The following is a 27,993-nucleotide window of genomic DNA, read 5'->3' as shown; positions in this document are numbered from 1 at the left end:
CGCTGTGCTTCAAAGGGTCAGGCAGGAGCTTTTTTCCCCAGATATATTGAACAGCACTTGCCCATTAACAAATAACTGATCAAAGCAGCTGCAGAACTTGGAGGTTCTTCCTGTGCTGCTCTGGACTTGGTTGCACTTTTACACTTTGTACCCCGAGGCCGTGGTGTGAGGGAATCATCAGGAAGAGAGGGAGGAGCATCCAAGCTTTTCTCAGCATCCATATCCCACTGTTTCCAGTGTTCAGTCAAAGCTCAAGTCATTTTCAAGCCATCAAAGCCACAAAACTTCCACCTCTTCTCCAGGCTGGCCCCAACCCCACTCAGTTCCTGCCGGAACGTGTTCTGCAGTCGTGTCATGAGAACTTCCACCTCCGCCGTGCAGATCTGGGGGGACACAAAGAAAACAGGACTGAAAGGGAAGATGGAAGCCCTGATGGCTGGTGATAATTCAAACTCAAACAGGTACACAGCTGAAGTTCATCCAGGCTTTCCCTGAACTCCTGGAGGTAATGCTGGGACACGAGGAGCTGTGACAAGAGCTAAGACTGGGGTTGCACCACTGTGCAGAAGGAACCTGAGGTGAGCCCAAGGTGCTGCCAAGCCACACTCAGGGCTACAGGCAACTTCTGAAGGGCTCTTCCATGGCTCCAAACCATCTTGGATCTTAATTTTTGTGCTCTCTGCTGATCTTCTTGGTGAGAATGATGGACAGGGAACAGAGGAAAGATATTCCCCTTCCTTTCCTGTTGGCAGCTTCAAGAAACCAGGTTGTACTTCCAAGTACTCCCCCTGCCTCACCTCAGGCCCAAAGATCTGCTCAGGGTTAAAAATAACCTCCCAAACTAATCTGAGCTCCTACAAGAGTCAAGGAGGAGATAGAAGAGCTCAGAAGGAACACAAAGGACAATGGGAACAGCCCTAAAGTGTGAGTGAACACGAGGAGACTGATGCCATAGCACAGGTTAAAGGGTGGGCTCTGCACAGAGGTTCTCGCAAGCAGAAGCTCCCAGGAGCCCTTCTCTGCACTGTGGATACCAAAGAGGAAGTTCCAGAAGGCAGCTGAGCGCTATGATGGCAGTTTTATAGGAGCTCTAAACCAAAATAAAGGCAGCTGGTGGCCCCACAGACAAATTCCAAGCTAGAATGAGGAGATAAAATTATTAACTCTGTTTTTATAAGGCTGGAGTGAGCAAGGCCAGGGAGCCATGTTTTCTTAGGAAAGGGTAAATTAAACATTCATTTATATACACAAGCAGCTGGATAAGTTCCAATCCCAAGACAGGATTCTCATGACTGTGGGGCCTCCTGTCCCTGGGGCTCTTTAAGGAAGGCAGCTGGAGACCAGGATAGAGGAGAATGAGATGTAATTCCTTCCCACATCCAGAAGCCTTTGCACAGTTTCTCCCATCTACTCTGAATGGAGCACAAAGCCAGTGGGACACAGGATTGCTTGGGGATGTAGTTAGCAGTGGACCCCAAAGCTGAGCTGCTTTGGGCAACATAGGATAGCGGCAAGTGTCCCTGCCCACGGTAGGGGGTGGAACTGGATGGGCTTTGAGGTCCCTCCCAACACAAACCACCCTGTCATCCAAAAATTCACCCCATCCCTCATCCTCTTCCAGCAGATTTCTGCAGGGAGTGGAGCCCAGGCCTCACTGTTCAGCCCAGCCTGGCCCACACCCACCTTGCTGTCCAGGCGCTGCAGGTAGGAGCAGATGTACTCAATGCTGGCTCCAAACGGATGCACGTGGAGAAATGTTGAGATTATCCCTGGGGAAAGGAACACCACAAAGGTCACGGTCACGAGACAAAAGCCAGCTGGGAACACCAGCCCTGTGCCCCTGCAGGCAGCCTGGGGTCACAAGGTCACACCCTGACCCAGCAAAGCTCAAGTTTTTCCTCCGTTCCAGGACTCCCACCTCCCTTGGGATAACCAAAGGAGCCAGAGGAGGGCAGGAGGAGTGCAAGGTCACCTTGAAGCAGATCCTCCCATTTCAGGTCTCCAGAATCACCACTGAGCAAGAACTCACCAACTAAGAGAACTTCTCGTTCAGATTTCACAGGGCTGTTACTCAAGGTCTTCTCCACTGGACATTCTTTCTCCTGGCTGCAGACACAAACTCTGGACATGCTGCTCTCCTGCAAAACAAACCCACAGGGCACGTTCCAGACAACCCGGCACACCAGGGACTGGCTTGGGCAGGCTCCAGAGAGCATGCAGGGGTGTTCTCCAGGTTTTCTGAGTCACTGCATCCATCACTGCTGTATCTGAAGCTTATTTCCAAAAGTACTCCCAGCAAAGCCCAGCTGTGTCCATGGTGCTGGGTGTCATCCACCAAGTGAGATGAAGAGGTCACAAAGTTCAGCAGATGCCACCACACACCCTGCATCAGCCCTGCTCCCCGACGTGACATCTGTTCCAGAAGGGCCTTGCTTTAAACAACAAAATACAAACCAGACCATGGCCTTGCCATGACTGATTAAGCTGCAGAGGTTTATTTTTCAAATGTCCACGCTGACACTAATGGGATTAATCAAATGCCATGGGGCTGCACAGGGCTTAGGATCAGACTGTCCCTGACTTGAGTTTGTGGTACTGAATTAAAAGAGTTGGGCATAATTTATTATCCCTGACATAAACACAACAATGCAAGGACGGTGGCTGCACTAAAAGCAGACCTTGCTTTTATTCCCTAGTTTTATGCGGAATTCCAGTGGCCTGAGAGCTGTGGACAGCTATAATTGGGAACAGCTTCCAGTGACCAGTGAGATGGGCTGGAGGGAGGCCAGTGACCAAGACAGAATTGAATGGCCCCCTGGGTTTGCTCAAATTCTTACACCAGTGCAGTTCTCAGCTCACGGGCCAAGGCTGTGTCCGAATGGCCTGAGCTTCCACATTTGCTTCCAGAGGAGAAAGAGCAGCTCTGTCTTGTGGAAGCTGATCCAGGGACTGCAGCCCAGCAGCTACACTGCAAACCCACAGCCTGCCTGCTCCTGAAGATCACAGAATCATGGGATGGGTTGGGCTGGAAGGGACCTTAAAGCCCACCCCATTCCGTCCCCTGCCACAGGCAGGGCACCTTCCAATATCCCAGAGCAGCAGCTCTTGGACTTACATTCCCTTGGCAGTCAGCTGCATCTCCCTCCTTGTCCTCTTCATCTGCCATGCTCTGCTATATATGGGTAAAGGAAGGAAAGATTACTGATGATAATCTGTTATTTTTGTTTTGAAGATCCTGCTCTGATGATTACAGGAATACACAAAACCGTTTTTAGTTAACAGAAGGGCATTATCGTCCCTAGATCCTGGCACAAAAAAGTGGGACTTAAGATGGAAAATGAGATAAACCCAGTATCGGACTCTGTGGGCCAAGAGGGAACTGCTGCCTCATGCTTCTTTTGTAATTATGTCTGTGCTATAGAGGAAAGGACCCAGCAAGTGTAGAGTCAGATCCACAATCGAAACAGAGGGGATCAAACCTGAAAAGCAGCACCATGGATTTCTGTTTGGAATTCTGCACGGATTTTTGTTTGGAATAAACCCAGCAAGAATAAAAATATTAAAACGCTCGCAAAAAAATTCCAGTTCCAAAGTGTTTTATGGAGGGCAGACCAAAACGTGCTCCTAAACCACAGTTGTAAATATCAGTATCTGGTAAGTGAGACCTTTTTTCTTATCTTTTAAAAGATCATGCAGCAGAAAACCCCATTCCAGCTGTGATACCACTGTTCAGTGACAGTCCTATTTTATTTATACGGTTGCTGAGATTGTCTCCCAGGTACACAAAGCAACTGCAGGTCCATTCCTGACAGACATCCTGCAATTTGACAGGTAATTTTCCCTCACTTTCCAAAGACAACTGTTCAAAACCAGGGCTGGGCATTCTCACCAGGAGTGCAAAAGGACAGATATCCTTCACCACAAAACCCAAAGACTGCACAAGGAAGACCTGCATGGCACATACCTGCTCCTTCAGGTTTTCTAGTAATGTTTCTATTTTAAGTTTGTCTTCTTTCACTTTTTCCAACTCAGCTTCTCTCTTTTTGTACTCCTCTTGGACTTTCAAAAGATGCTGAAAGAGAAAAGATAAACTCTTAACCTGCCTTCCACCTTCTTAATCTGCCTTCCACCAACTATTGTTCAAAGACCATAAAATTTAGAAGGGCTTTTCCATGAATACCAGACAGATCACATCCAGAACCATTACAAGATCAAGTATAAAAGAAGGATCCACCTTAGAAATGCCTTTGTCTATTAGCATAGAAAAAAACACAGTTATGTAAACATGGGGCAGTAATTCCATCCCCAATGGATGGGATTTCCCACTTCCTAACCCAGCTGGTTATGGACAGCCTTGGTACTTTGGAAGTCACAGTAAAGAGCAGACAAGGAATCCTTCAACTCTGGATTGCTTCCGTGGGACTTATCAGCTCATACGCAATCCCTGGTATCAATATTTGCTTTGGTTTTTGTTTTTTTTTTAGCAACACTGGACACAACAAAGTTGCTCCCCCCTGCCAGTTTGGATCCTGCTAAAATCCTGAGTGTTTTTCCAAGTGTTTCTGCCACCCATCCCAGCCTCCTTCCCCTGCAGCACGGCCCCAGCTATGGAAAATTCCAGGCCCACCTTCTGCATGCCCTGCAGAGCCTGCTGGAGGAGCTTCATCTGCTGCTCCTTGGTGGTGTCCTCATCCCTGGAGGCCTTGCCCTGCTCCTGCTTGAGCAGCTCCACCTCGTTGCGATAGGCGTCCAGCTGCCAGCGCAGGCTGTCGTTCTCCTCCTTCAGCGCCTCCACCTGCGACACCAGCGCTGGGGACAGCACAGCAATCAAACAGTGCACCGCAAGAAACCCCTGGATGCTCTCCCCACCCTGCACACGGGCTCAGCAGCTCGGGTTGCAAATCCTGAGCACACTAAGGAATGGCTCCAGCTGTTTGGGATATCACAGGGCTGGAGCCCCTCTGCTCTGCAGTCAGGCCGGGAGGGCTGGGGCTGTCCAGCCTGGAGAAGAGAAGGATCCAGGGAGACCTCAGAGCCCTTTCCAGGGCCTAAAGGGGGTCAAGAGAGCTAGAGAGGGACTTTAGACAAAGGACTGAGTGGCAGGACAAGGTGAATGGCTTCCTACTGCCAGAAAGAAACCACAGAAGAGAAGCACGTTAAACCACTGAAGAGAAGCATGTTATGAGCTGTAAAAAGGGGTTTTACCTGACTCCTCCGTTTCTTTCATCTCTGATGGATCTTCTATTTCTTCATCAGACATTTCCATCTCCTCCTCTCTCCGAATGCCCATCAGCTCATCATTGTGGATGTTACGGATCTCCTGGGGTTCAGAAGCAGGGAGGGTTTCAATACAGATTTTGAGGAACAGGTTGCCTGGATGAAAAGTTTCTGAAATCTAGGTCTGCCAAAAACAACTCCAGGACATGACTTAAAAACTGGCACAGATTATTAGATCAAGGGCAATATCCAGCACAAGTCACTCTGCCAGAGCTACTGGCATTATGGACTCTTCCATCTCCCTTCTGCTCTTGTGATGAGGCAGCTCAGCTTTGCTGTGCAAACCATGAGGAACTGGAGTCAGCCCTAATTCTCTGGAGCCAGAAGTCCCAACCTGAGCTGGGACAGAGCAAACCAAGCTACATCTGCACCCCTACATGTACAGGGACCTCCTCAAGGTGACCCCAAAAGGCTGAGAGACCCTTTAGCCAGCATCAGATATCTACAATGAGGTAAGAGACATTTTAAATAACACCTAAAAATGTACCATATACTAGCAGCATTTTTATAAATATAAGTATCTGCCAAAATCTGTACCAAGAAGCTGCATCCTGTGGCTTCCACCTTCCTTTGAGAGCAGTCCCTAAGCTAGGGGAGAGCAGCAGACTGAGCCTGGCAGCAGAAGTGCTCCTGAAAGAGGCCTCACCAGTGGTCTCACAGCCTCTTCCTACTGGGAGAACTTACCTTGGAACAAAAGACAGCTCCAACAGGAGAGAGAGCTCCCACCCCAGCCACAGCCAGCAATCAGAAGGCAGGGAAGAACGGGAGCACTGGGCTCAGAGTGAATCTGAATCAGATTGCACTTGGCTTCTCAGGTGCAAAAGAAACCTTGGCTCCTCTGTTAGCGGTAACAAGGGTTTGACTCAGTGGGATCTGGCAAGTCCCATAGGTACAGCCTCATGGGGAGATCACAGCTGGAAACTTCCCAGCCCAAAGTGGGCATTTAGAGTGTTCCAGCATGGTGGAGGATCAACCACCTGCTTGGTACTAGCAGGGCCCTGGCTGGGCATGATCCAGTCTTCCCAGGCTGCAGCTCTGCAGGAAGGTGGCCTGGACCCCAATCCACAAGGATCACAGGCCTGGACACCCCAATCCATAGGGATCATAGGCATGGACACCTCCAGCCCACAGGGATCCCAGGCCTGCACGTCCCTGCCCTGTGGTGATCATGGATCAGCAGCCTCTTAGCTTTGCTGAGATTCACTCTGGATGTTAAATAATCTTAAAGCTGAAAGACACCTCCTTGCTTTGCTGGGATAGACTTGCTTTCCAAGTTTGTAGTAAGGAACTCAATATCCCAAACAAATCCAGAACCACAGGAAGATTTACACTAGGGGTAAGGAATGACAGCCAAAGGGAGCAGGACAGGGTGGAGGAGCGGGATAAAACCTCATGAGACTCAACAAGGCCAAGTGCAAGGCCCTGCACCCCCAAGGTGGCAGCTGGCAGCACGGATCTCATCACAGCCCCCAGGACCAACATCTCCCCACCCATCACCTTCCAATGGACACCCTTTCTTTACCTTAGCTTCTTTATTTCTGACATTCTGCCTGACTCCTTTATCTGATTTTATCAAATATTACTGGACTAAGAACTATTCTTCCTCCTGCAGGAAGAGCAGTGGGAGTGACAAGCTTTCTTCCATCAGCTCCTTTCTGATCACCATCTTTAAACCACACATTTCATCATGTCACTTCATGGGACAAATACACAAGCACGACAACATCCTCCTTCAAGCTTTCCAGGCTGTCCATCTGCAATTATTTTCACCCCAAGGTGGAAACATCACATAAAAATGTGATAAAAGATTCTGACAAAACTTAAGAGTTGCTGGGTTTGTTTTAACATATCTCTAGAAATCCATCTCACTTCAATATTAAAACCAGCAGAAAAATCAGCATTTATTATCATTATTATGACTATTGTTGTGCACAACTTCCATCAGCAGACAGGTCTTGATGTATTGCTACTGGTGACACAAATACCAAGAGAAAGTTTATTACCTGTACCACAAGAGCCTCCTGAGTGATTCCCACCTCACACTGTGAAGGAAGGTGTTGTTATCCATGCGAGCATCGCGCAAACTGAACATCAACATCCTGACAAGCAAGAGACCGTGCTGGAGGATCTAACACAAGAAAAGATTACCAACCTCTGCTTGTTTGCACCACACGCTGATGTTCTTACGCTGAGCTTTCGTGAAATGGTCCCAAGCCTTTTGTTTGGAGGCAGAATGGTACACGGCCACTATCTGCTCGACTGGAGTGGCAAATCAGCAGCAAATCGGGCCCGAATAGCATCCAGAGAGGGCGAACAAGAGGAGTAAAGGAGTAAAAAAGTGGAATCAGGCAGGTGGTTTGGCTCCCCTTTTCTCATAACACTGCACTGTGCTGACGCTACACTCGGGGAGGGGGCTCAGTGTCTGGAAAGAGCCTTGTGGGCTTCACCAGGCCAGTGCCAAACGCTCACAGAGCGACGACCAACTGGGGCGTGGGCTCTGCTCTCAGCTGGGAAAAAAGCAGGACATGTGGAAAAAAAGGCAGCACAGGTGCTGAAAAATATCCAAATATGCTGAGTGAGGCTGGCTGGGAGTGCAAGTTCAGAGGGGCAGGACTCACCTCTGAAATGGGGTGATGAGCTACAACCACGAGTTGGCCTTTGGACAGTGCCACAGCCTGTGTGAGCTACAGGAACAGGACCAGGACCAAAGCAAAGGCACCAGCCATCAGCTATGCTCGGTCCTGGGATTTATTCCTCCTGCTTCTCTAGAAAATTTAGAGGATTTGGAATACACAAAGTGTTCCTCCTTGGCTGAGAGCTCACCCACAGCACAAAGCACATCCACTTGATTTTTTCTACGCTTGTGAAGCAGTACCCATAATTCTCACAAAATAAACACTGCTCCCTGCTCCTTAGAGTAACCTAAGAGTAGCTATCAGTCTTGGTTTTAGAGAGTGGACTTACTGGTCTCTATTACTACTTACTCTGCAGTGCTCACTGTACGTCCCTCTGGACCGTGTGCCCATAGTTTTTACCATTAACAGAATTTAAAAGAAAATAATCATTTAAAAAAAAAACAAGTAACAGCTAAAATTACTAGATACAAAACCAAAAGTTAAGAATGTTCAAAAGCTAGGCAAGGGACTCAAAGAGAATTAGTACAGTTGTGGAGAAGGTACTTCTAGAAAAGTAAAAATATTCAGATTTACTAAAGCAAGGATGTGTAAGAGGCAATGAATGGTCTGAGGAACTATTACAAATCACATCCTGGAATGAATACAGTCCATGCCTCTTCCTTGATTTCCTGGTTTTATTAAGTACTGAGACTTGAAAGACCCAGGGTGTGCAACAGGGTGTTGGAAGCACTCTGCTGCTCCTACCTTTTGCGAATAAATCCTGCATACTTCGCTGAGGCACCAGATTCCCAGGAACTTACCTTGTCTGTGCACAGGAGGGGTTGAAAAGATGACAGAACTAATAACAGACAATAATTAAGAGGAAACTAATTCAGAATTCATTCTCTCCTCCCCCCAGATGTGGACTCTTACTCCAGTAAAAAGTACCACAAGGGATTTTTGCCAGGTTCGTGCCACATGATTCTAAATCAGCTGGACCTGCACTAAAGCAATTGCCACTTCTTTTCCCAGAGCCCTTTTAGCGGGGCCTCTCCAGACTCTGGAGTCTTCCCTACACCAGACAACCAACATCCAGTGTGGAGACACTACTCACACTGCACCAGGATCCCTGAGAGAGCCAGTTTGAACTTCTCTTTAGCTTCTTCCATCTCCTTCTCGTGAGCTGCCTTCTCGTTGACGAGCCTGCGTATGTGGCTGTTGGCTGACTGGATCATGGAGTAGAAGTTGTTGGCAGTTCTCCTGTTCACTTCCCCACGTTCTATCCAGGTCAGCAGGGTCTGGATGGCTTCTGAGAACTTGGTGTCATCTGCAACGGGAAAGAACAGCTTTACAGCACAGCTCTGGGGTGGCCTTCAGGTCCTTTCCTCAGAGGTGATCTGCTCCTTCAAAGGTCAGCATCCTTCAGGTGACTCATCACGACTCCTGGAAGCAGGGAAGGATCTGAACATGTGTCTACAAAGGAAGGCAAGTCCAGCACCAAGCTGATGGAGCAAATCACCTGCTGAGGTGCAGCAAGAGGAGGAACAAGCACTAGAAACTTACTGGAAAACTTCAATCTACTGAGATGGACCCTTTTGTGAGAGGAAATGACCTCCAGCTCCAAAATCATCAGGTCACACATAAATCCCAGGCTTCCAAGAAGGTCTTACATTAGTTTTCAACCTTAACCAAAATTATGTGGAAGAAACTTGTACTGAACAGTTTTGATTTGCACAAGTTTCCTGCATTCAGTAGGTTTGTTTAGCCTTGGGAAAATAAGATTTAAGGGAGACCTCATCACTTTGTCCTGGGGAGGGATATGAAGATGGAAACTCCTCTCTTTTACAAGGGAGTCATGTGGAAAGGATGAGGGGGAATGGATACTCTGGGGGACAACTTTTCACAATGGCAGCATTGTGAAAGTGCTGGACTCCCCAGTACCAGAGGCTTTCAAGACTTGGCCAGGAAGAGTGTTGGGCCATCTGGTCTAGACCGTGCTTCTGCCAAGAAAGGTCAGGCCAGGTGAGCCTTCATGTCCTCTCCATCCTGAGATTCTATAAATACGATTCAAGCGCAGGGTTTTTTTGACAAAAGAAAGAAGATGGCAGCAGAGCTGCTGTGTGCTAGCCCCTGGAGAAGACAGAGCTCTGCCTGCCCAGCCCCTCTCACCTTTGAGCTTCTCGGCCACCACGCTGCACTCGTGGTCGGAGTAGTGGACGACGGGGGGCGGGGAGGGCGGGCGGAAGCGCTCCTCGGCCAGGCGGCGCCGGTGCCGCTCCTCCCGCGCCAGCATGCGCTGCTTGCACTCCCACTCGTACAGGTCATCCCGCGCCTGCGCAAAGTCCACGTGCAGCCGCCCCGTGTCCTTCTTGTCCGTGCTGGAGCCCAGCCGGATGCGGTAGCCTGGCAGGAAGGAGGGTGGTCAGTAGGGCAAGGGACTTGCCTGATGCTCCCGTGGCAAAAGGAGCCCAGACAGTTCGGCTAACAGGGAAAAAACCCCCACTAAGACAAGCCAACCAGCCAAATAAACCCCCACTAAGGCAAGCCAACCAGCCAAATAAACCCCCACTAAGGCAAGCCAACCAGCCAAATAAACCCCCACTAAGGCAAGCCAACCAGCCAAATAAACCCCCACTAAGGCAAGCCAACCAGCCAAATAAGTCCAGCCCACCAGTCAGCAAATTAGGAGCAACTGTCCATTTTTTTAGGCGCTATCTAAACAATTAGCCAGACACTTATCCATCTAAGATAAGACTCTGCACCTCAGCCCAGTGTTTTGTGAACGTTTTCAGGTGACAAAGCATTACTGCCTTTCCTCTCAAGAGCTGTTTTCATATATTTAAGCAGAAATGCAATGGCAGCAGAAGGCAAACTGACACAGCATCAGAGAAATCTGCCCCAATTCTATTGCTCTGCCTATAACACACCACCACAGTTCTGTCCCAGAATTTTAAGCTTTCCTCTGAGCCAAACACACCCACCAGACAGGTAAAGTGCCTTGTCCACCATGAACTCCTCAGCAAAGCGGATGTGGCAGAAGTTCTTCTTGCTCTTGCGGATAGCTATGACCTCCCCACACTGCTCAAACACCTCCATGATGATCTGCTCCGTCCCGTTTTCCGGCAGGCCTCCAACAAACACTGTCTTGCACCCTGGGGGCCTCTCTCTTGTGGCCGGAGGGGGAAGATCTGAAGAGAAAAAGCAGAGCAGGTCAGGTTTTGGGTTGCCAGCACACATTCCTTCCACCTGCTCCTCTCTCCTGAGAGATGACCACACTTTCCTGGCTTCCTCCAAATAATGTTTGTGCCACACTCAGATTTATGGAGTGGATCCACAACACCGCTGAGGTTCTGGATAAAACTAAGCACATTCACCAGCATGTTTGCCTAAAGAAGATCTTGGGAGTCTAGAGATCTCCAAACACTCTCCTGAGTGCAGGAGGTTCACTAAGCTGTGTCAAAGAACACAAGCAGCACCAGGAGCTCCCAACTTCATCATGGAAGGTGCTACAAAATCACAGCTTAAAAAACTGCCCTAATGTAAATAACACACAAAAATGTGTGCTATTCTCTGTGCTGCAACTGCACACACTCCAGATTTGTGTGCTTGAGCTACACCTCACACTGCAAATCAAACCATGAGGACTTCAAACACTCAGCAACTGGAATGGCTTCTTCCCCAGTCCTTATCAATCTAGCAGCTGAAAAGGCTATTTCTGGAAATGGCAAACAGTGACAAGAACAGGCTTTTCCTGTTGCTCTGTCACCCTCTTGCCAGCAGTGAGTCCCAGGAATGGCCCTTTTCTCACACACACCTGGGGTTTATATAAACATAAACACAGGGACACCCTGTAGAGACTAAGCACAAGCAGACAGTTACGTGGGTTAGGTGGGAAGAGAGTGCAGCTCTTGCAGTGGATGATCTCCTTCACAGCTGGCATGTCCGGAGGGATGGGAGGTGGGACAATCCCCAGGCCTGGCATCATGGGGTTGATTGGAGGGATTCCAGTCATCATTCCAAGAGCAGGATCAAAATCTAAATGGGGCAGAGAATAAGGGAGTCAAGCGTGGTGGGGTAGAGTCATACAGTGACTGTGAGCTCTGACAGCAAATGGGGAACACTCCCACACATGCCAGTGAAAATCAGGAACATGCCAACATCAAACTTTAGATTTGTGCCCTTAAAATAATGTTTTAAAACTATTTCATTGCTCATTGCCACAGTCAATTAACTTTTCTCTGTTAAAATAAATTACTTCCTTCTATCCTCTGTAGACACTGCCTCCCATCTAGAGTCCAACCCATCCCAGAGAGGTCTGTCCACAAAAAGACACCTGTGACATATGGGAACAGTGGAAAACCTGACCCAGTTTGGTTGTATTAAGTAGTTCAGCAGCACAGACAGTTGTGACACAGGCTTAAGGGCATCAGGAAGAATTTGTACATGGGAAAGGTTGTCAGGCATTGGAAGGAGTGGAGTTCTCATCCCTGGAGGTGTCCAAGGAATGACTGGATGTGGCACTCGGTGCTCTGGGCTGTTGACAAGGTGGGCATCAGTCACAGGTTGGACTCGATAATCCTGGAGGCCTTTTCCAATCTAAATGGTTCTGGGATTTAGGGCATCATCTCACCAAGCAGACAAGTGCAGCAATCCAGCAGCTAAGAACCTGCCATTTCCTCGGTATTTTGAAACACAGTCATGGCAAAAACACGGATCTGAGGCCAATCCTCTGCCACCAACCGGCATTTTTGGAGGAAGGGACAAGAAACCTTCTTGTTCCAACTGAGAAACATGGGTGGAGGAGTACATGAGAATTGTATCTTTATCCATGGGATAGGCTTGTGCTGATTTTTCCTTCATGGAAGAATGTCAGCAGGAGAATGACACAGAAACACCATCTCTACAGCAAAGCCAAATGTGAAACAAGGCCTTGGGGACAGGAGAGAACTCTATTATTGCTGAGAGAGTTGGGGCTGTTCAGACTGGAGAAGGTTGTGTTGTCTGCCAAGACAGACATTCCCTCCCCAGGTGAGCAGGCATGTCTTATGGCAGGGAAAGCATTCTCCTTAGGAGCAGCAAAGCACTGGAACAGTCAGTTCCATTCAGGACTTTGATGTCCAGCATCCTGCACTGCTGGGAAATCAGGCACAGCTCAGCTCTGTTCCTGCAGGAGCTCTTTCATCCAGTACAAGATGACTCAGCCATGCACATGTACTTCACACTACAAGGTGGTCGTTTCTGGAGCAGAATTTTCCATTAATTTCTGCCATATCCATTTTGCTACCTTGTTGCTTTCCTCTACATATTCCTCCCTTCCTTCCTTACCAGCCATTGCAGTTCAGTTTAGAGTAACGTGTTCCTGGAAATCACTGGTTTCCTGACCTCTGTGTGGCACCCTCTTCCTCCTCCTGCTCCACTGCAGGATATCTAGGGGTACCCCACAATAACTATTATTTGCATTAAAATGCATGTATTCTCATCTCCTCTCAATTCAGTTCTCTAAACAAATCACTTGCAGCATGAATGCATTTCAATCACAGCTCAGTGTGTATGTGGTGGGTGTCTACCCAGCCACAGTGCAACAGGCTGTTCCCAAAGAGCTGTGACAGGCTCGGCTCACCAGGCAGGAGGGGCTGTCCTGTCATGCCCATGGGAGCCATGCCCAGGTTGTTCATGGCGGTGGCCCAGGCAGTCGGGTCAGACATTGGCAATCCCATCAGAATGGAGTCCAGGCTCAGATTTCTGCCACCATCTGTTGAGAGGAACATAAAAGTGATTAAGGGCTTAGAGCAGATCTCAGCTCTGCTCAGTGAGGCTCTGCAGTGTCAGCACCCAAAACCAGAGCTAAACCTCAGGGAAGAGCCAGGAAAAAAAAAAACAAACAACCAGTGCTGTGCCTCTGGAGCAGCTGGGATCTGGAAAACACCTAAAAGCACCTCAATTATTGTTCATCCACTGCAATTAACAGCTCTAAGGGGCCTTGAAGGAACACTGATTAAAGATAAGGAGACACTGATTCTTCCCAAGAGATTTAGGAACAAAGGACACATCCAGTGGGTATAAACTGTCAGACTGCACTGAACTGAAGGGAGCTGTCCCAGCAGGATCTTCCCACTGCCATTGGAAGTGCTCTGTCATCTCGTCAAAACCATCATTAAACTGTGCTGTAAAGTCCCTGATTCTCCTTCAAGGATTTTTAACTCTCCAGGGAAAACAGCTGCATTTCACCCTCTCTTTCTGCAGCTGACAGCTTTGCAGATCACCTTCCTTCTGCCTCAGGTGCAGCCTCATCCTTCCCCCCTGCACCTGGAACCTCCCTAGGGAAGTTCCCAACTCATTCCCACAGACTGCTCTGTTCATGCTGTAACATCCCACCTCCATAGCACAAGCAGGTGCCACATTTCCCCAGTCACACTGGTGGGATTGCAGTTTTCAGCCACAATATAATATGCAAAGACATTATTCTGTGTTCCCTTTTTTCCCAATTCTCTGTGAGAAATCCCAAAGCTGGCATCTAGGAAGTTTTCCTTGCAAGACTCCTTGATCTGACATTACAATATCATACACTTCTTTTACATTTTGTTTTTATGACATTATCTTAAATGTGAATGTATCCAGTCTTTCAGCCTGAGGTGCCTTAAAGCAGAATTGCTTTTAATTAAGGTCATGATTTTAATCTTGAGATTCTGTTCAGTTAGGAAAATATATCTATTTGGACAAGTATAGAGAATCACAGAAGGGTTTGGGTTGGAAGGGACATGAAAAACCGTCCCATTCCAACCCCCACCATGGGTAGGGACACCTTCAATTACCCCAGGACACTCCAAGCCCCATCCAACCTGGCCTTGGACACTGCCAGGGATGGAGCAGCCGCAGCTGCCCTGTGCCAGGGCCTCCCCACCCTCACAGGGAACAATTCCCTCCCAATAACCCATCCATCCCTGCCCCCTGGCAGTGGGAAGCCATTCCCCACTGTTCTATCACTATGTACTCCTTGGGGAGATCCCACAGTCCAAGCCCGGCTCCAGGCAGAGCAGTGGGGCTGCAGCAGCACACAGCTCCCCCTGCCCACCCTGCACAGCCACACCCTGGATCCAGGCCACTCTTCACTGATCCCCTGAGTCCTGCCAGCAGTGGAGCTGCGAGCAGCTCACCTGGGGGAATGCTGCTCCTCTTCCTCTTTCCCGGGCCACTTCCATCCTCAGCCGGGCTGTCCGACACCCGCGGGCCAGCGGCACTGCCCAGCCCCAGGGACTCGCTGCTGGCAGGGTCAAAGGACAGGTGGTTTAAACCTGAATGAGAAAAGCACACTTAGGGACTTGACTTAAACTGGTTTGTGATGCTTCTGGATCACTGCAGCTAAAGGAATGCCCAGTTCTGGGCACAAGCAGTGCTCCAGGTCTTGAAGGAATCCTGACTTCTGGCCCCAGCTCTCCCTGATCTGAATGTTACACAATAAAATATTACTCACTAGCACCAATTCCACCACCCACACAAACCAAACTGCCTGGGAGTGTAAGCAAGGGGTGCATCTTCCTGGGCTGAGCAGCATTTCAAGCCTGGAAACTCAAAGGACGGGATTTTTCCCAATTTCTTCAGTCCAGGAACACACTGTTAGGAGTTATTTAAGTTTCACCAGTTGATAATTCACCTGGAGTGATTTACTACCAAAAATCAAGGCACAACTGAGAACATCTTCAAATCAAGAAGATACTGTTGGAATTTTTGTTCAAAGAGTCTACCTCACAACTGCTCCTGGTCATGGCCGTGGAAGGGGCTCTGGGATGCACATCCCAAAAAGGGGAGCTCCAGACCCCCCCTGGCTGTACCCTTCTATCAGGGAGCTGTGGAGAGCAAGGTCTCCCACGAGCCTCCTTTTCTCCAGGCTGAAGAGATGGGTCCAGTGCCCTGAACTGACCACTGAGTTCCTCACTCCACCTTCTGTCACAGTCAGCACTTGCAGGGATGCAAGACCAAAGGAGTATTGAAATATCAAGTTTGATTTATCTTTGTCTCAGCAAATTCACCCTGAACAGCCAATACAGGAAAAAAAAAGAAAAAAACAAATAAATATTTTTGTGGACCCATACAAAGTGATAAAAATAACCACATTTCTACGGTGCTCTGTGTTCCCGGGGGAATCAGCAGAACTAGGAAAGCAGCAACAATGACAATTCTCACATCCCAGGGCACTGACGGGCCAAGGCATTTGTACCAAACCTTCCTCCAGACCCTCTGCAGTGTTGTGATTTCTGTTCCAGAGGATTCCACTTCCAAGAACTTAATAAACATGGCTGCTGGGTCTGGCTGTAAATAGCCAAGTGGGTACAGGGAGCCTGGAGGGCTCCTCTCCGAGCCACTGAAAGCTGAGAACGCAAGAAGCAGCCAAAAAAACAAGGACTATTCAGCTGGCAACAACAATAGTCACGCCCGGCCACGCAGGATGCCTACAATGGTGTGTTAAATATTCCAATGTTAAAATATCATGGAGGTCATGAGGGCTCAGGAAAACAAATCTGAATGCAGCAGGTTAAAAATAGAGAGGTTGTGCACAGGGAAGACACCAGGAGGAAGGAAAAGGAGCAGTTCTAAGCTCACATTGGTATTATCCATGTGATAGAAAAGGCAAAATTGAACTTGAACAAGAGTTTTCCCGCATTTGGGAATAGGGAAGGATGGAGAGAAGCAGTGGGATAGCCAGACAGTGCTGTCACCAGCATGGACAGACACCCTGCTCTGGCTGGAGACAGTGCTGTGGAGACACCTGGCACTGACCAGCACCTGAATGCCAATGGACACTGCTGCAGCCACTGCTTCCCAACCCACTGGGGAACACAGGCAGCCACTCACTCCGAGGATTTCCAGCCCTGGTTTGAGCAGGAATCTCAGATATCCCAGCATGTCCCCAGGGCCAGCTGACAGCCAGAAAACAAAGCAGCCATCAGCTGGAAGGCTCTGGGTGGAGGCACCCATGTGACCTGGAGCAGAAGCCTTGTCCTCAGGGCTCCCCAAAACAGGACCGGCAACCATCCCCCAGAACCTAACAACAAACATCAAGCAGAAAACTCCTTGTGAAAGCTTTGCTCTCGCCGCACCAGGATGGAGAGAAAAGGGCAGTATGGAAAGTGGGTGACAGAAGCTGTAAGAAAGGGACCTTGCTTGCTGCTCTCTAGCAGCACAGTTTGCTCCAAAAATTAAAACACGCCAGAGAGAAGATTCCCAACACACTCTGGAGTAAGAAACCCCTCACTATGTCAGATTTGCCACCCTACACAGGATAAATGCCATAGACAGAAGCCAACTTTCAGACCCACCTGCCTCTCTCCTGTCATCTCAGCAAGCAGCCCAAGCTCCAGCCACACCCCAGTGGGTACAGAGACTGGGCTCACAAGAAAGCTGAAGCTGCAGAAAATCCTCTCTCCTGGGCACTGAGCAGGATAAAAGCTGACAGGCTCAGCCAGTACAGCCAGGAGGCACAAACAGGAGCACTTCTCTGTCCTTTGTGCCAACCAGAACAAGGTGTCCTTGGCCATTCCAAGCTGCTCTGCTCAGGAGGGAAGGCACCAGCACAGGAGCAAACCACAGGGGTTTGCTCAGTTTTCCTGTAGTAAGCCAGCCTGGAAAGGCCAAAATAAGATTTCTGCATTTGCTGGGAAATGCTATACAGAAGGTAAGGGGTGAGAAGAAAATCTGGGTTTCCAGCAAGAGTCAGAACTGGTGTCAGCACTTCCAGAGCCATATGTGGCACAGGTGTCAGTGTGCCCTTCATCTCCCTGTTCCTATCTCCAGGGATTTTCAGAAGAGTCCATTTCTAAGAGTGAGACATGAGGCATTGCCATAACGCAGTGACTAAACATTTAAAAATAAAAGCTTGGGCTAGAAGATTCCTCAGCAGAAAAACGGATCAGGGAAAGAAGGGGGGGATGCTGAAAGATGAGCAGAAGGCGACTCTGAGTAAGGCCTCTCCCACAGCACAGCGGGTCCTTGTGGGTGGTTTTCCCCTCTGGAAACAGGTGCTGAGCTGTGCCTGATGGGAAGAGTCCACAGCTTCCCACTGGCCCAAGCAGCAGTGACAATGCACAGCCCACTGTCCCACTGGGCTGGGATCGATCCAGCTCTGTGCTGGGGCTAAATATGGCTGCAGCTTCCACGGCACAGCTTCAGGAAGGGGCTGGGGAGAGAGGAAAGATCTCAATGTTCCAGGCATAAATCAAGGGAAGTATCCATCCTCACTGGGTCCCGTGCCAGACCCGGGACAGGACTTGGTTTCCCAATCCTGCTAACAGAGCTGGGCCATTTACCTTACTGACCAGGGGAAAAATAAACCCCAGAAAGTCCCTGAGGCAAACTGAAAAGCCTGTTTTAAGATCACTTCCATAACCAAGAGCTGGAAACACTGGAAATCACAACCAAAACACAGGATTGTGCAGCTCCTGTGCAACACTTCTGGGACCACTTACAAACAACACATCAGCCACAGGGCTGCCACCTCGGGATTTGGGCAAAATGTTCCCTGCAGGGTTCAGGAATATTCAGTTAAGTGGTGGCACGAGCTCTGCCACAAGCCTGGTACTGCTCTGGAGCCACAAGCTCCAACTGCAGCCTCACTCTGCCCAGGCACTGGAACAGCTTTCCTGCTATCCAACTAGTTAATAAACAGCAGGAACATAAACCTCTGCCCCAAAACTCAAATTACATCTATTACCAGGTACTCCAACATGTCACACACCTAAAAGCCTTTCAATGATACACTCAAAAAGCCTGTGCAGGCTGGTGCTTGTATGGTCATATATTGGGGTGTCCTGGAATCCTCTCTGCTATGCTGGGTCACGCTTTAGGGTGCCCCAGTTCCCTCTGAACCCCTCAGGTGACATTTTGGGGTCCCCTAGACTCCTCTGAACACATATTAGGCTTCTCTTACTGAGCATCAGGGGAACTCCAGAAATGGGCTGACACAGGCTTTACTATAAATACGAATTTACCTTTTGCCAGCATTGGGAAATTTAGGGAACAAGCAGTGCTCAGTGTGAGCAGGGTACCTGTGTTTTTGGGAATAAACTGGATTCTGGGATACACTGTGCCACTGATTACACAGTTCTGGTTTTAAACCCTCAAGAAATAAACTTGAGAAGACACCGAAGTACATCTGGAGCAATCAATTAGAACACGAGAGAAAAGAGACCAGCAGGGAAGGCAGAGGAGAGGGATACCAAAGCTTTGAAGTTACATTTTGATCACAATAATTTCCTTTTGGAAAATAATTCCCAGGTTCAAAAACTACTGCTGGGTTTGTGCATGCTCCTCTACCATACTCCTGGCTCAATTATCACTGGTGGAGCTTCCCAAACATCAGTCTGAGCCAGGAGCTGGCCAGGCACCCTGATGAGAGCAGCACAATTTTGACAGTGACTTCTATCAACTCCAGATAATCGTGCAGGGCAGCAGGAGCCATGCAGGGAGTCCCAGAACCTCCCCCCACCATGTTACCTGCAAACTGCACGAGGAACATGGCAAGATGCTCATCGTAAGGCAGGAGTTCAGACAGTTCTCCCACTGCTCCCAGCTTGGCTTTGTGTTTGAAAATCCAAGTGCCAGGCTGAGCTCCCTCACTCAGCGCCCAGCACAACAGGAAAGCTGGGACCCAGTGACAGCAGAACTGCCCTGGGGCAGGCAGGACAGCCCAGGCGTGAGAGCCCAAGCTGGCCCAGAGCTGGCACCCGGCAGCTCCATGTGTCACCGTCCATCTCCCGGGACTGACACCCATAGGCAGATTCCAGCATGCAGGGGATGGAGGTGGATGAGCAGGTGGAGAGGCAATTAACAGCCAGAGCATCTGAATTTGCCAGGGATTTCATCCATCACTGCTCTAAGCACTGGCACGCAGCTCAATAAACCCTGTTTGCATGCCCGAGATTAGTGGCCTTTGCACTGAAAGATTAATTCCTGGTAATCCTTGATGGTAAGAGGCACACTGCTCGCTTTCCTTGATTCTGGAAGCTTGTATTTGAAAGAAATATATTAATTTCAGGCAGCTAACTATTCTAGCAGGGCTCTATAAAACCAAGAGACACAAAGAGCCCCTTCCTCCTTTGTGCCTGAGAATGTAGCAGTCAGCAACCCCAGTCAGGGACACCAACCTGCAGAGTTTTCACAAAAATACAGCCACAGCAGCAAAAACAGGGGAGTTTGATCAAGTCCTGTATGAGCTGTGCTCTTCACTCGATGTTGTAATCCAAAACAAAGGGAAAAACTCCTTACCAGCATACGTGTACATGGTATGTGTGTCACCAGCAGCGACCTAACACAGCCCTCGGTGCTTCCTAACAGTGAAACCTGCCATGCCCACCATGCCTAATTATTAAATAATCCATGGAATGTTTTCAGGAAGCTCACAAGGCTCTGCCAAACCCCCCTCCCTCTGCACACACATCGAGGAATTCTAACCCTGGCATTTCCAGGGGGTGAGCTGCTCGTGCTCCAGGGAGTGCAGAGCAGGCAGCTGCAGGCAGCTCAGTCCCATCCCCTTCTGTCCTTCCAGAGTCCCTCAGCACCTCTGAACAACGCTCAACGGCTCCTGTTTTCAGAAATATCTTTTGGAAAAGCTAGAAGAAAGCTGATGGGCAAAGGTATGCATGACTAACAAGACTGAGCTACTGGGGAAGAAGGAAAAGAAAAGAGGAAGAAAAAAAGGGGAAGACACAAAGAAAACTCCAGTAAAGCCAGCAGTCAGGATCATCAGAAAATCCCAGTGCAAAAGCTTGGATTGATGGCCAGAGAGCCTCGTGGAAAGCCAGCATCAACGTGAGGAACTGCTGGCTGAGAGTGGAGCAGCTGGACAGGATGGACATGCTGGAACTGGAATAATGTCAGCAGAAAAGTTGGGGATTAAGGGAGAAATCTCACACCATCTTTGGAAGGTATACAGAATACCTCAGTAGCAACACCTGATCTTTGCAATGGCTCGGTGACTGAACCTCATCCCTGCTACAAGCTCCAAACACATGACCTTCAACACAGAAACCTGACCTCAACCCAGCTCCTACACAGCTTTCAACAACTCAGCTCAAGGGCCTTTTTAATTAGATCCTCAAAATTCCTCAAATAAGCCTTGAAGAAACAGAGAACCCAACCCCTTGGCTTCCAGCACAGGAGGAGTACAGCTGGAGTAAGAAGGAACACAAGCTGGGGGGACAAACTCCTACCCCGGGTCACCTCCATGCTTTCTCATGGTCTCACAGCCCTGCTGCAGCTTTCTGCAGGAAAAGATGGAGAAATACACTGGCCAATTAATGAAGAGACAGGGGAGGTAGGGATGGTGTAGACTAACGAGGAGCTTACCCAAGGATTAATGTTTGTGTAACAAATATGTGGCACTAAAGAACAAAAACACCTCCACGCAGCATGACTTGGATGGACGTTACTGGGAACGGCACACAGCACCAAAATATGAGGAAAATAAGAGAGTAAGAAGCACATAAACCAAAGAAGCTCAATACAAACGCTCAAGGAACCAAATAAGAGCATGCATGTGCATATATGCGTTACAGTCCAGGGCTGTGGGAGAGCTGCAGCCCACGGCAGCTGTGGGCACCAGCACGAGTGTCCCCAGAGCCCCCTGTGCTGCCCACGGACCATCTGCTGTGGCACCACAGACCCAGCACCGCGTGAGGCTCGCAGGGAGAGAGCACAGCCAGGTGCATCCCACCTCGGGGGAAGCTGCCGCCACCCTCACTGCCCACCCCTTTTGTACGCTGCTCACACTTGGAACATCAGAGTCATTTCTTTATATGCAGCCAATTTCTCCTTGTGCCACTTTCACAGGATCATCGGGATTGAAAGAGACCTTCAAGATGATCCAGACCCACCAGCACCACCACAATAACCCCTAAAACACACCCCCAAACGCCTCGTGAACACTTTCAGAGATGGTGCCTCCACCCTGAACAATTTATTCCAAGGCCTGACCGCTCTCGTAAGGAAACGACTGTTGCTAATTCCTAAGCAGAACCTACCCTGGCACACCTTGAGGCCTCTTTCCTCCCACCTTGAGCAAACACGACATGGCACAAGGTCCCGACCCCCCCGGCTGTCCCCTCCTGTCAGGGAGTTGTGCAGAGCCAAAAGGTTTCCCCTGAGATCCCTCCTTTTCTCCAGGCTGAGCCCTTTTCCCAGCTGCTCCTGGTGCTCCAGACCGCTCCGTGACAATCTCCGCCTTTTCTGACGTAATTTTAATGCCGTCTTTGAAGTGATTGTAACTACCACTGAACCCAAACAGTGGCCCAGACACGTGCCAGGTGGAAGAAACTTTCCCACACAGCCTCCCCAGCACTCAGACGGACCCGGAGCCCTGCGGGTGTCCCCGCCAGCCTTCCCGAAGTCCGGACGGCTCCCCCGAGGTTGCTCAGCCCTCCGCAAAGCTCCCCGGCAGGCTCGGCCGGGCCGGAGGTGCGGAGGAGGCCGCTCCTGCCCGGCGAGCCCCGCTGCCGGTCGGACAGCGGCCCGGAGGGCAATGGAGAGCGGGGCGGCCCCTCCGCACGCCCGGGTCCCGGCGGGGGAGCGCTCCGGCCCCGACCGCGGCTACCGCCCACTGCGGGCCGGCCCCAGCCGCCGTTCGGCCTCTCCCGCCGGGGCGAGGAGAGGCCGGGGCCGCCCCCGCTCCCGGCAGTCAGGGTCCCGGCCCCCGGTTCCCCGCTGCCCGCGGTCAGGGTCCGCGCCCCCCGATCCCCGCACTCACCGCCCCGCCCGGCCCGGCCCGGCCCGGCCCGGCCCTGCCGCTCCCGCACGCGCCGCCGCTTCCGCCGCACGCCCCGCCCCGCGCGCCCGCGCCGCGCGCGCCCATTGGAGGGGCGGGCGCTGCGCGCGCACCGGGACGGGCACGTGACGGCGCCCGGCGGGGCGGGAGCGTGTGGGGCGGGGCCGGCCACACCCCCCGGGACCGGGACCATCCCCCCGGGACCGGCCACACCCCCCGGGACCGGGACCATCCCACCGGGACCGGCCACACCCCCCGGGACCGGGACCATCCCACCGGGACCGGCCACACCCACCGGGACCGGGACCATCCCACCGGGACCGGGACCATCCCCCCGGGACCGGCCACACCCCCCGGGACCGGGACCATCCCACCGGGACCGGCCACACCCCCCGGGACCGGGACCATCCCACCGGGACCGGCCACACCCCCCGGGACCGGGACTATCCCACCGGGACCGGGACCATCCCAGCGGGACCAGCCACACCTCCCGGGACCGGGACCATCCCACCGGGACCGTCCACACCCCCCGGGACCGGCCACACCCCCCGGGACCGGGACCATCCCACCGGGACCGGCCATACCCTCCGGGACCGGGACCATCCCACCGGGACCGGCCACACCCCCCGGGACCGGCCACAACCCCGGGACCGGGACCATCCCTCCGGGACCGGCCACACCCCCCGGGACCGGGACCATCCCACCGGGACCGGCCATACCCTCCGGGACCGGCCACACCCACTGGGACCGGCCACACCCACCGGGACCGGCCACACCCCTCCGGGACCGGGACCATCCCACCGGGACCAGGACCATCCCATTGGGACCGGCGACACCCACCGGGACCGGGACCATCCCACCGGGACCAGCCACATCGACCGGGACCATCCCACTGGGACCGGGACCATCCCACCGGGACTGGGACCATCCCACCGGGACCGGCCACACCCACCGGGACCGGGACCATCCCACTGGGACCGGCCACACCCCATCGTGACTGGGACTATCCCACTGGAACCAGCCACACCCCCCCGGGACCGGGACCATCGCACCGGGACCGGCCGCATCACCGGGGCCGCCGACAATCCAGCCAGACCGGGACCAATCCCACCCGGACAGGGACCACCCCACCGGGATTGATAACATCCCACCGGGACCATCCCACCGAGGCCGGCCACACCGACCAGGACCATCCCAGCGGGACCGGGAACATCCCAGCAGGAACATCCCACCGGAAACAGCTCACCGGGGCAGGGCCGGCCCCGCCGCCGCAGCTCTGCTGCTGTCGCCCTCCTTTCCGCCCCGGTTCTGCGCTCGCCCCCCGCGCCACTGCTGCTCCCTGGCCTCGGGCAGAGCCGCCCCTGGCTGCCCCCGGTGCCGCCCCGAGCCCCCGGCAGCGGAGCAGAGACCAGCCGGGCACAAGGGCGTTTATTGAGCGCAGGGCAGCAGTGGGGCAGCGCCCTCCATCCTTGCCGGTCTCGGTGTGGAGCAGGATGGCTCCATCCCCTCCCTCCATGGCCGCCCCGTGCACTCCCGTCCAGCCGCTCCCGCGAGCCGTGCTCCGTGCCGCGGTCACCGCAGGCTGGAGCGGGACGGCGGCGGGGGCTCTCCGGGATGAGGGATGGGAGCAGGCCTGGCCTCACAAGGAACGGCTGCCAATCCGGGCTACCCCAGCAGGATCTGGAGATGGATCCCGGGATGGAGCCCCAGCTGTGCCAGCCCGTGAGCCCCATCCAGCCCATGGCTTGCAGACGGAGGAGAGGGGTCAGTGCCAGAGTGAGATGCCCAGAAAGGGACGCTGCACTGAAGGAGGAGTTCTGCCTCCAGCTGCACCTTGTCCCCCACCTGCACAGTGTCACAGAACCTCAGAATGGTTTGAATTAGAACTTAAAGCCCATCCCATTCCAACCCTCTGTCATTGGCATCTTCCACTGTCCCAGGCTGCTCCAAGCCCCAACCTGGCCTTGGACACTGCCAGGCATCCAGGGGCAGCCACAGCTGCTCTGGGCAACCTGTGCCAGGGCCTCCCCACCCTCAATGGGAACAATTCCTTCCCAATACCCCATCCAACCCTGCCCTCTGGCAGCAGGAAGCCATTCCCCCTTGTTCCATCACTTCAGACTCCTATTCAAAGTCCACATTCTCCATCTCTCTTGCAGGCTCCCTTCTAGTGCTGGAGGTTTAAAGCCACTGCAGCGTGTTCATGGCACGGAGGAGGCTGCCTGAGCCCTGATCCCACTTGGACAGGGCTCCTGTCCCTCACGCTGATTCAGACCTGCAGCCTGGCCAGTTCAGTGATGGACTCATGCAGCAGAGCCGGCAGTCAGAAAGCTCGGGAAGCAGCACAAGGCCCATGTCCAAAGTGTCCCTGTTCCTGCTGGGACCTGCTGCAGGAAGGCGTTGGAGGGAGGCAGAGGCTCAGCGAGGATGAGGATGATCAAAGCCACAGCTGGCAGAGCTCAGGCATCACCAAGAACAGGCAGCAAATCCCCGGTGCAGGTGCAGGGAGATGATGGGCTGAGCCCCAAGCTGACTCAGGCTGCATCCACCCACCAGATCCCCCTACAGCAGCCCCCAGAGCCAGCCTGCTCTGGGCAGCCTTCCCCCAGGTTCAGTCCACCCGGCACAGCCAGGAACAGTGTCTGCCTCGTGGGACCTGGTCCCAGGCCTTTCCCGGGCCGAGGGGGATGCCACAGAGGGCCTCTTATTTGGGGTCTTTTAAACACACTTTCATTTTTGCCTCTTTCCCTAGGATGGGGAAGACCTTAGCTTCGTGGCAAGCTCTGGAGGCAAGTGGATAGAGCCCTGAGCCTTTGTCTCTGCTAGGGGGGCAAGGGCAGAGGTGGGAACAGCTGCTGTTTCATGCAGAGCACCCTCATTTTCAGAGTAGCGTACTTCTTTAGTAAATAAACCTCTTCTAAGGGAAGTTTTCTTGCCATGTGGATGAAACAAAATTATTTTATGAGAAGCAATTAAGTATCACCGTAGCCTCTGGCAGGGGCAGCCATCTGGCCACTAGGGCAGAAGGGGGGCTCCCGTGGGCAGAGTGGGTGTGCAGGGACCCTTCGAGTCCCAAATCCTGGGTGGGACACAGCAGCTCTCCTTCGTGGGGATCTCTGAGGCAGCCAATCCTCCCTCTCCTTGTTCAGCCAGTTACTCATTGACTCACTTTACAGCCTGGGTAAACAGTGACAGCAGTGCCCAGGCTGTCCCCCTGCCCTGGGGCTGCCCCCCTGCCCAGGGTTACACCACCCCCCACACAGGCATGGCCGCTGCCGAGCCCTCTCTGTCCCCCATGCCCAAACCCACCCCCCTCACCTCTGCTACGTGTGGGCACAGCCCAAAGCAGGGATGGACCTGTGTAGAATTGGGAGGTGAGTTTGGGAAGGGAGGGGAAGCACCCGTGGTCCAGGAGAGCTCAGGGATGTTCACAGCCTGCCCAGCCTCTGCTGCCAGGGCCAAGAGGATAGAGCCCTCCCTGTGCCCACACCTGCCCCAGGAACGGGGCATTTGTTGCCCATGGAGCTAGTGCTGCAGAGAGGAGGGCAGGGGGGGCACACCTGGCAGGGGAAGCAATGGGAGAAGGGTCTTTGTCTGCAAAGCGAGTGCAACAGCTTGGTCCAGGAGACATGGACCATGTTCCAGCAGAGACTCTCCAGAGAACACCTGCAACCTGGGGTGCCTGGGGCTGGGGTGAAGCTGGCTGTGCTGGAGGCTGTGGGGCAGTGGGCAAGCTGGAATCCGGCTGTGATGGTGTCGGGGGATTAACATCCAGATTGGTCCCACCCATCTGTGATCTCCTTCACAGCTGGCAGGCCCCGACTTCATGGTCACAATGCAGGAGGGGAGCTGGCAAGCCAGAGACAGCCACTCCTTACCAAGTCAGTCCTGGAGCTCCAGGCAGGACACAGCAGGAGGAGCCTTGGTGTCCCTGCCAGGGAAACAGCGCCTGTTGCCCAGGTGAAGCAGGACCCTCCTCTTCACACCTGCAGCCAGCTGGCAGAGCTGGAGCTGCACGTCCCTCTGCCAGTAGGAATAGAGCAGTGGGTTCAGGAGGGAGTTGCCCAGCCCCAGCAGCCAAAGGAAGTTCTCAATGACTTCGTAGGGGAAGCACTCAGGGCAGGCCATCTGCACAATGCTGGCGATGAAGAAGGGCAGCCAGGAGAGGGTGAAGCACCCGATGAGCATGGCCACTGTGCGCATGGCCTTCAGGTCACTGGTGGCACGGGCTGGGGGACAGCCTCCCCCCAGCCCTGCCTGCTCCACCTCCTGGATGTGCTGCACATGCACCGAGGCGATTTTCAGCATGTCACAGTAGAGGTAGAGGAAGAGTAAGAGTGCGGGGAAGAAGCCGAGGCAGAACATGGTGATCATGTAGGAAGGCTGGAAGACTTTGAAGAAGGAGCATTTCCAATGGTTGGAGACCCTCTGGAAGCGCGGGATGAAGACCGGGAGGAAGCCGACGATGGCAGCAAACAGCCAGAGCCCCACCAAGCACACCCCGACCCGCGGGCCTGTCACCAGCTGGAAATAGTGGAAAGGCTTCCGGATCGCCAGGTGCCTGTCACATGCAACCAGGGTCAGGGACAGGATGGAGGCAGCACAGGAAGAGGTCACAAAAGCCATTCTCAGGATGCAAAAGTTCTGGGAAGGATGAAAGAGCTGGGAAAGCTCATCCACGGCCAGGCCCATGACTGTGAAGCCAACCATGGCATCCGCCAAGGCAAGATTGAGGACAAAACAGAGCCCCTTGGAGCCGCTCCTCTGGATGTGGCAGAGCAGGACAATGGCCACGGGCACGTTGGCAGCGATGATGAGCGAGGCCAGCACGGCAAAGATGGCTCCCAGGGCCCAGCTGGCCGTGGCCGCCTCATGCGAGACCCACCACGGCAATGGTGCACCCCCAGCACGATTCTCAGCCATCACTCACCTGGGGCCTCTCAGCAGGAGCAACTTGGCAGCAGGCACAGCCCCTCACTCTGCAGGGAGCAGCAGGAGCCTGGGGAGCAGGGGTGTCTCGGGGGGAGCAGGAGCTGAGAGAGTAGGGGAGTCTCAGGGGGAAGGAGGAGCCTGGAGAGCAGGAGTGTCTCGGGGGGAGCAGGGGGAGCAGGGGTGTCTCAGGGGGGAGCAGGAGCAGGGGGAGCAGGGGGAAGGAAGCAGGAGCAGGGGGAGCAGGGGTCTCGGGGGGAACAGGAGCAGGGGGAGCAGGGGGGTCTCAGGAGGGAGCAGGGGGGTCTCAGGAGGGAGCAGGGGGGTCTCAGGAGGGAGCAGGAGCAGGGGGAGCAGGGGTGTCTCAGGGGGGAGCAGGAGCAGGGGGAGCAGGGGTGTCTCAGGGGGGAGCAGGGGTGT

General features: G+C 52.8%; 2 protein-coding genes across 3 annotated transcripts; both read right to left on the bottom strand.

Annotated features, from left to right (window-relative positions):
• Nucleotides 1-8: 8 nt before the first annotated feature.
• On the bottom strand, nucleotides 9-15,184 carry ENOX2 (ecto-NOX disulfide-thiol exchanger 2). 2 transcript variants are annotated; one of them, XM_068205088.1, is made up of 14 exons: nucleotides 15,047-15,184; nucleotides 13,513-13,644; nucleotides 11,772-11,927; nucleotides 10,874-11,080; nucleotides 10,062-10,295; nucleotides 9,007-9,219; nucleotides 7,430-7,536; nucleotides 5,206-5,320; nucleotides 4,628-4,809; nucleotides 3,965-4,072; nucleotides 3,116-3,172; nucleotides 2,030-2,138; nucleotides 1,684-1,769; nucleotides 9-383 (listed from the first exon to the last, which is right to left on the bottom strand). In XM_068205088.1, exons 2-14 carry the CDS (start codon nucleotides 13,607-13,609, stop codon nucleotides 252-254), a joined length of 1,803 nt encoding a protein of 600 aa, XP_068061189.1. In that variant the 5' UTR covers nucleotides 13,610-13,644; nucleotides 15,047-15,184; the 3' UTR covers nucleotides 9-251. The 2 variants fall into 2 exon arrangements, with proteins under 2 accessions (XP_068061189.1, XP_068061190.1); XM_068205089.1 differs by lacking the exon at nucleotides 15,047-15,184 and having other exon boundaries at nucleotides 13,513-13,660.
• An 8,254-nt stretch (nucleotides 15,185-23,438) lies between these two features.
• GPR119 (G protein-coupled receptor 119) lies at nucleotides 23,439-27,729 on the bottom strand. The gene has a single exon (XM_068204491.1). It carries the CDS (start codon nucleotides 27,565-27,567, stop codon nucleotides 26,527-26,529), a length of 1,041 nt encoding a protein of 346 aa, XP_068060592.1. The 5' UTR covers nucleotides 27,568-27,729; the 3' UTR covers nucleotides 23,439-26,526.
• Between the last annotated feature and the right edge of the window lie 264 nt (nucleotides 27,730-27,993).

The sequence above is a fragment of the Anomalospiza imberbis genome, chromosome 14 (assembly GCF_031753505.1).
Source record: "Anomalospiza imberbis isolate Cuckoo-Finch-1a 21T00152 chromosome 14, ASM3175350v1, whole genome shotgun sequence".
Lineage (NCBI taxonomy): Eukaryota > Metazoa > Chordata > Aves > Passeriformes > Viduidae > Anomalospiza > Anomalospiza imberbis.
Note: the sequence above shows the minus strand (reverse complement) of the source record. Positions and strands in the feature narration are given on the sequence as shown.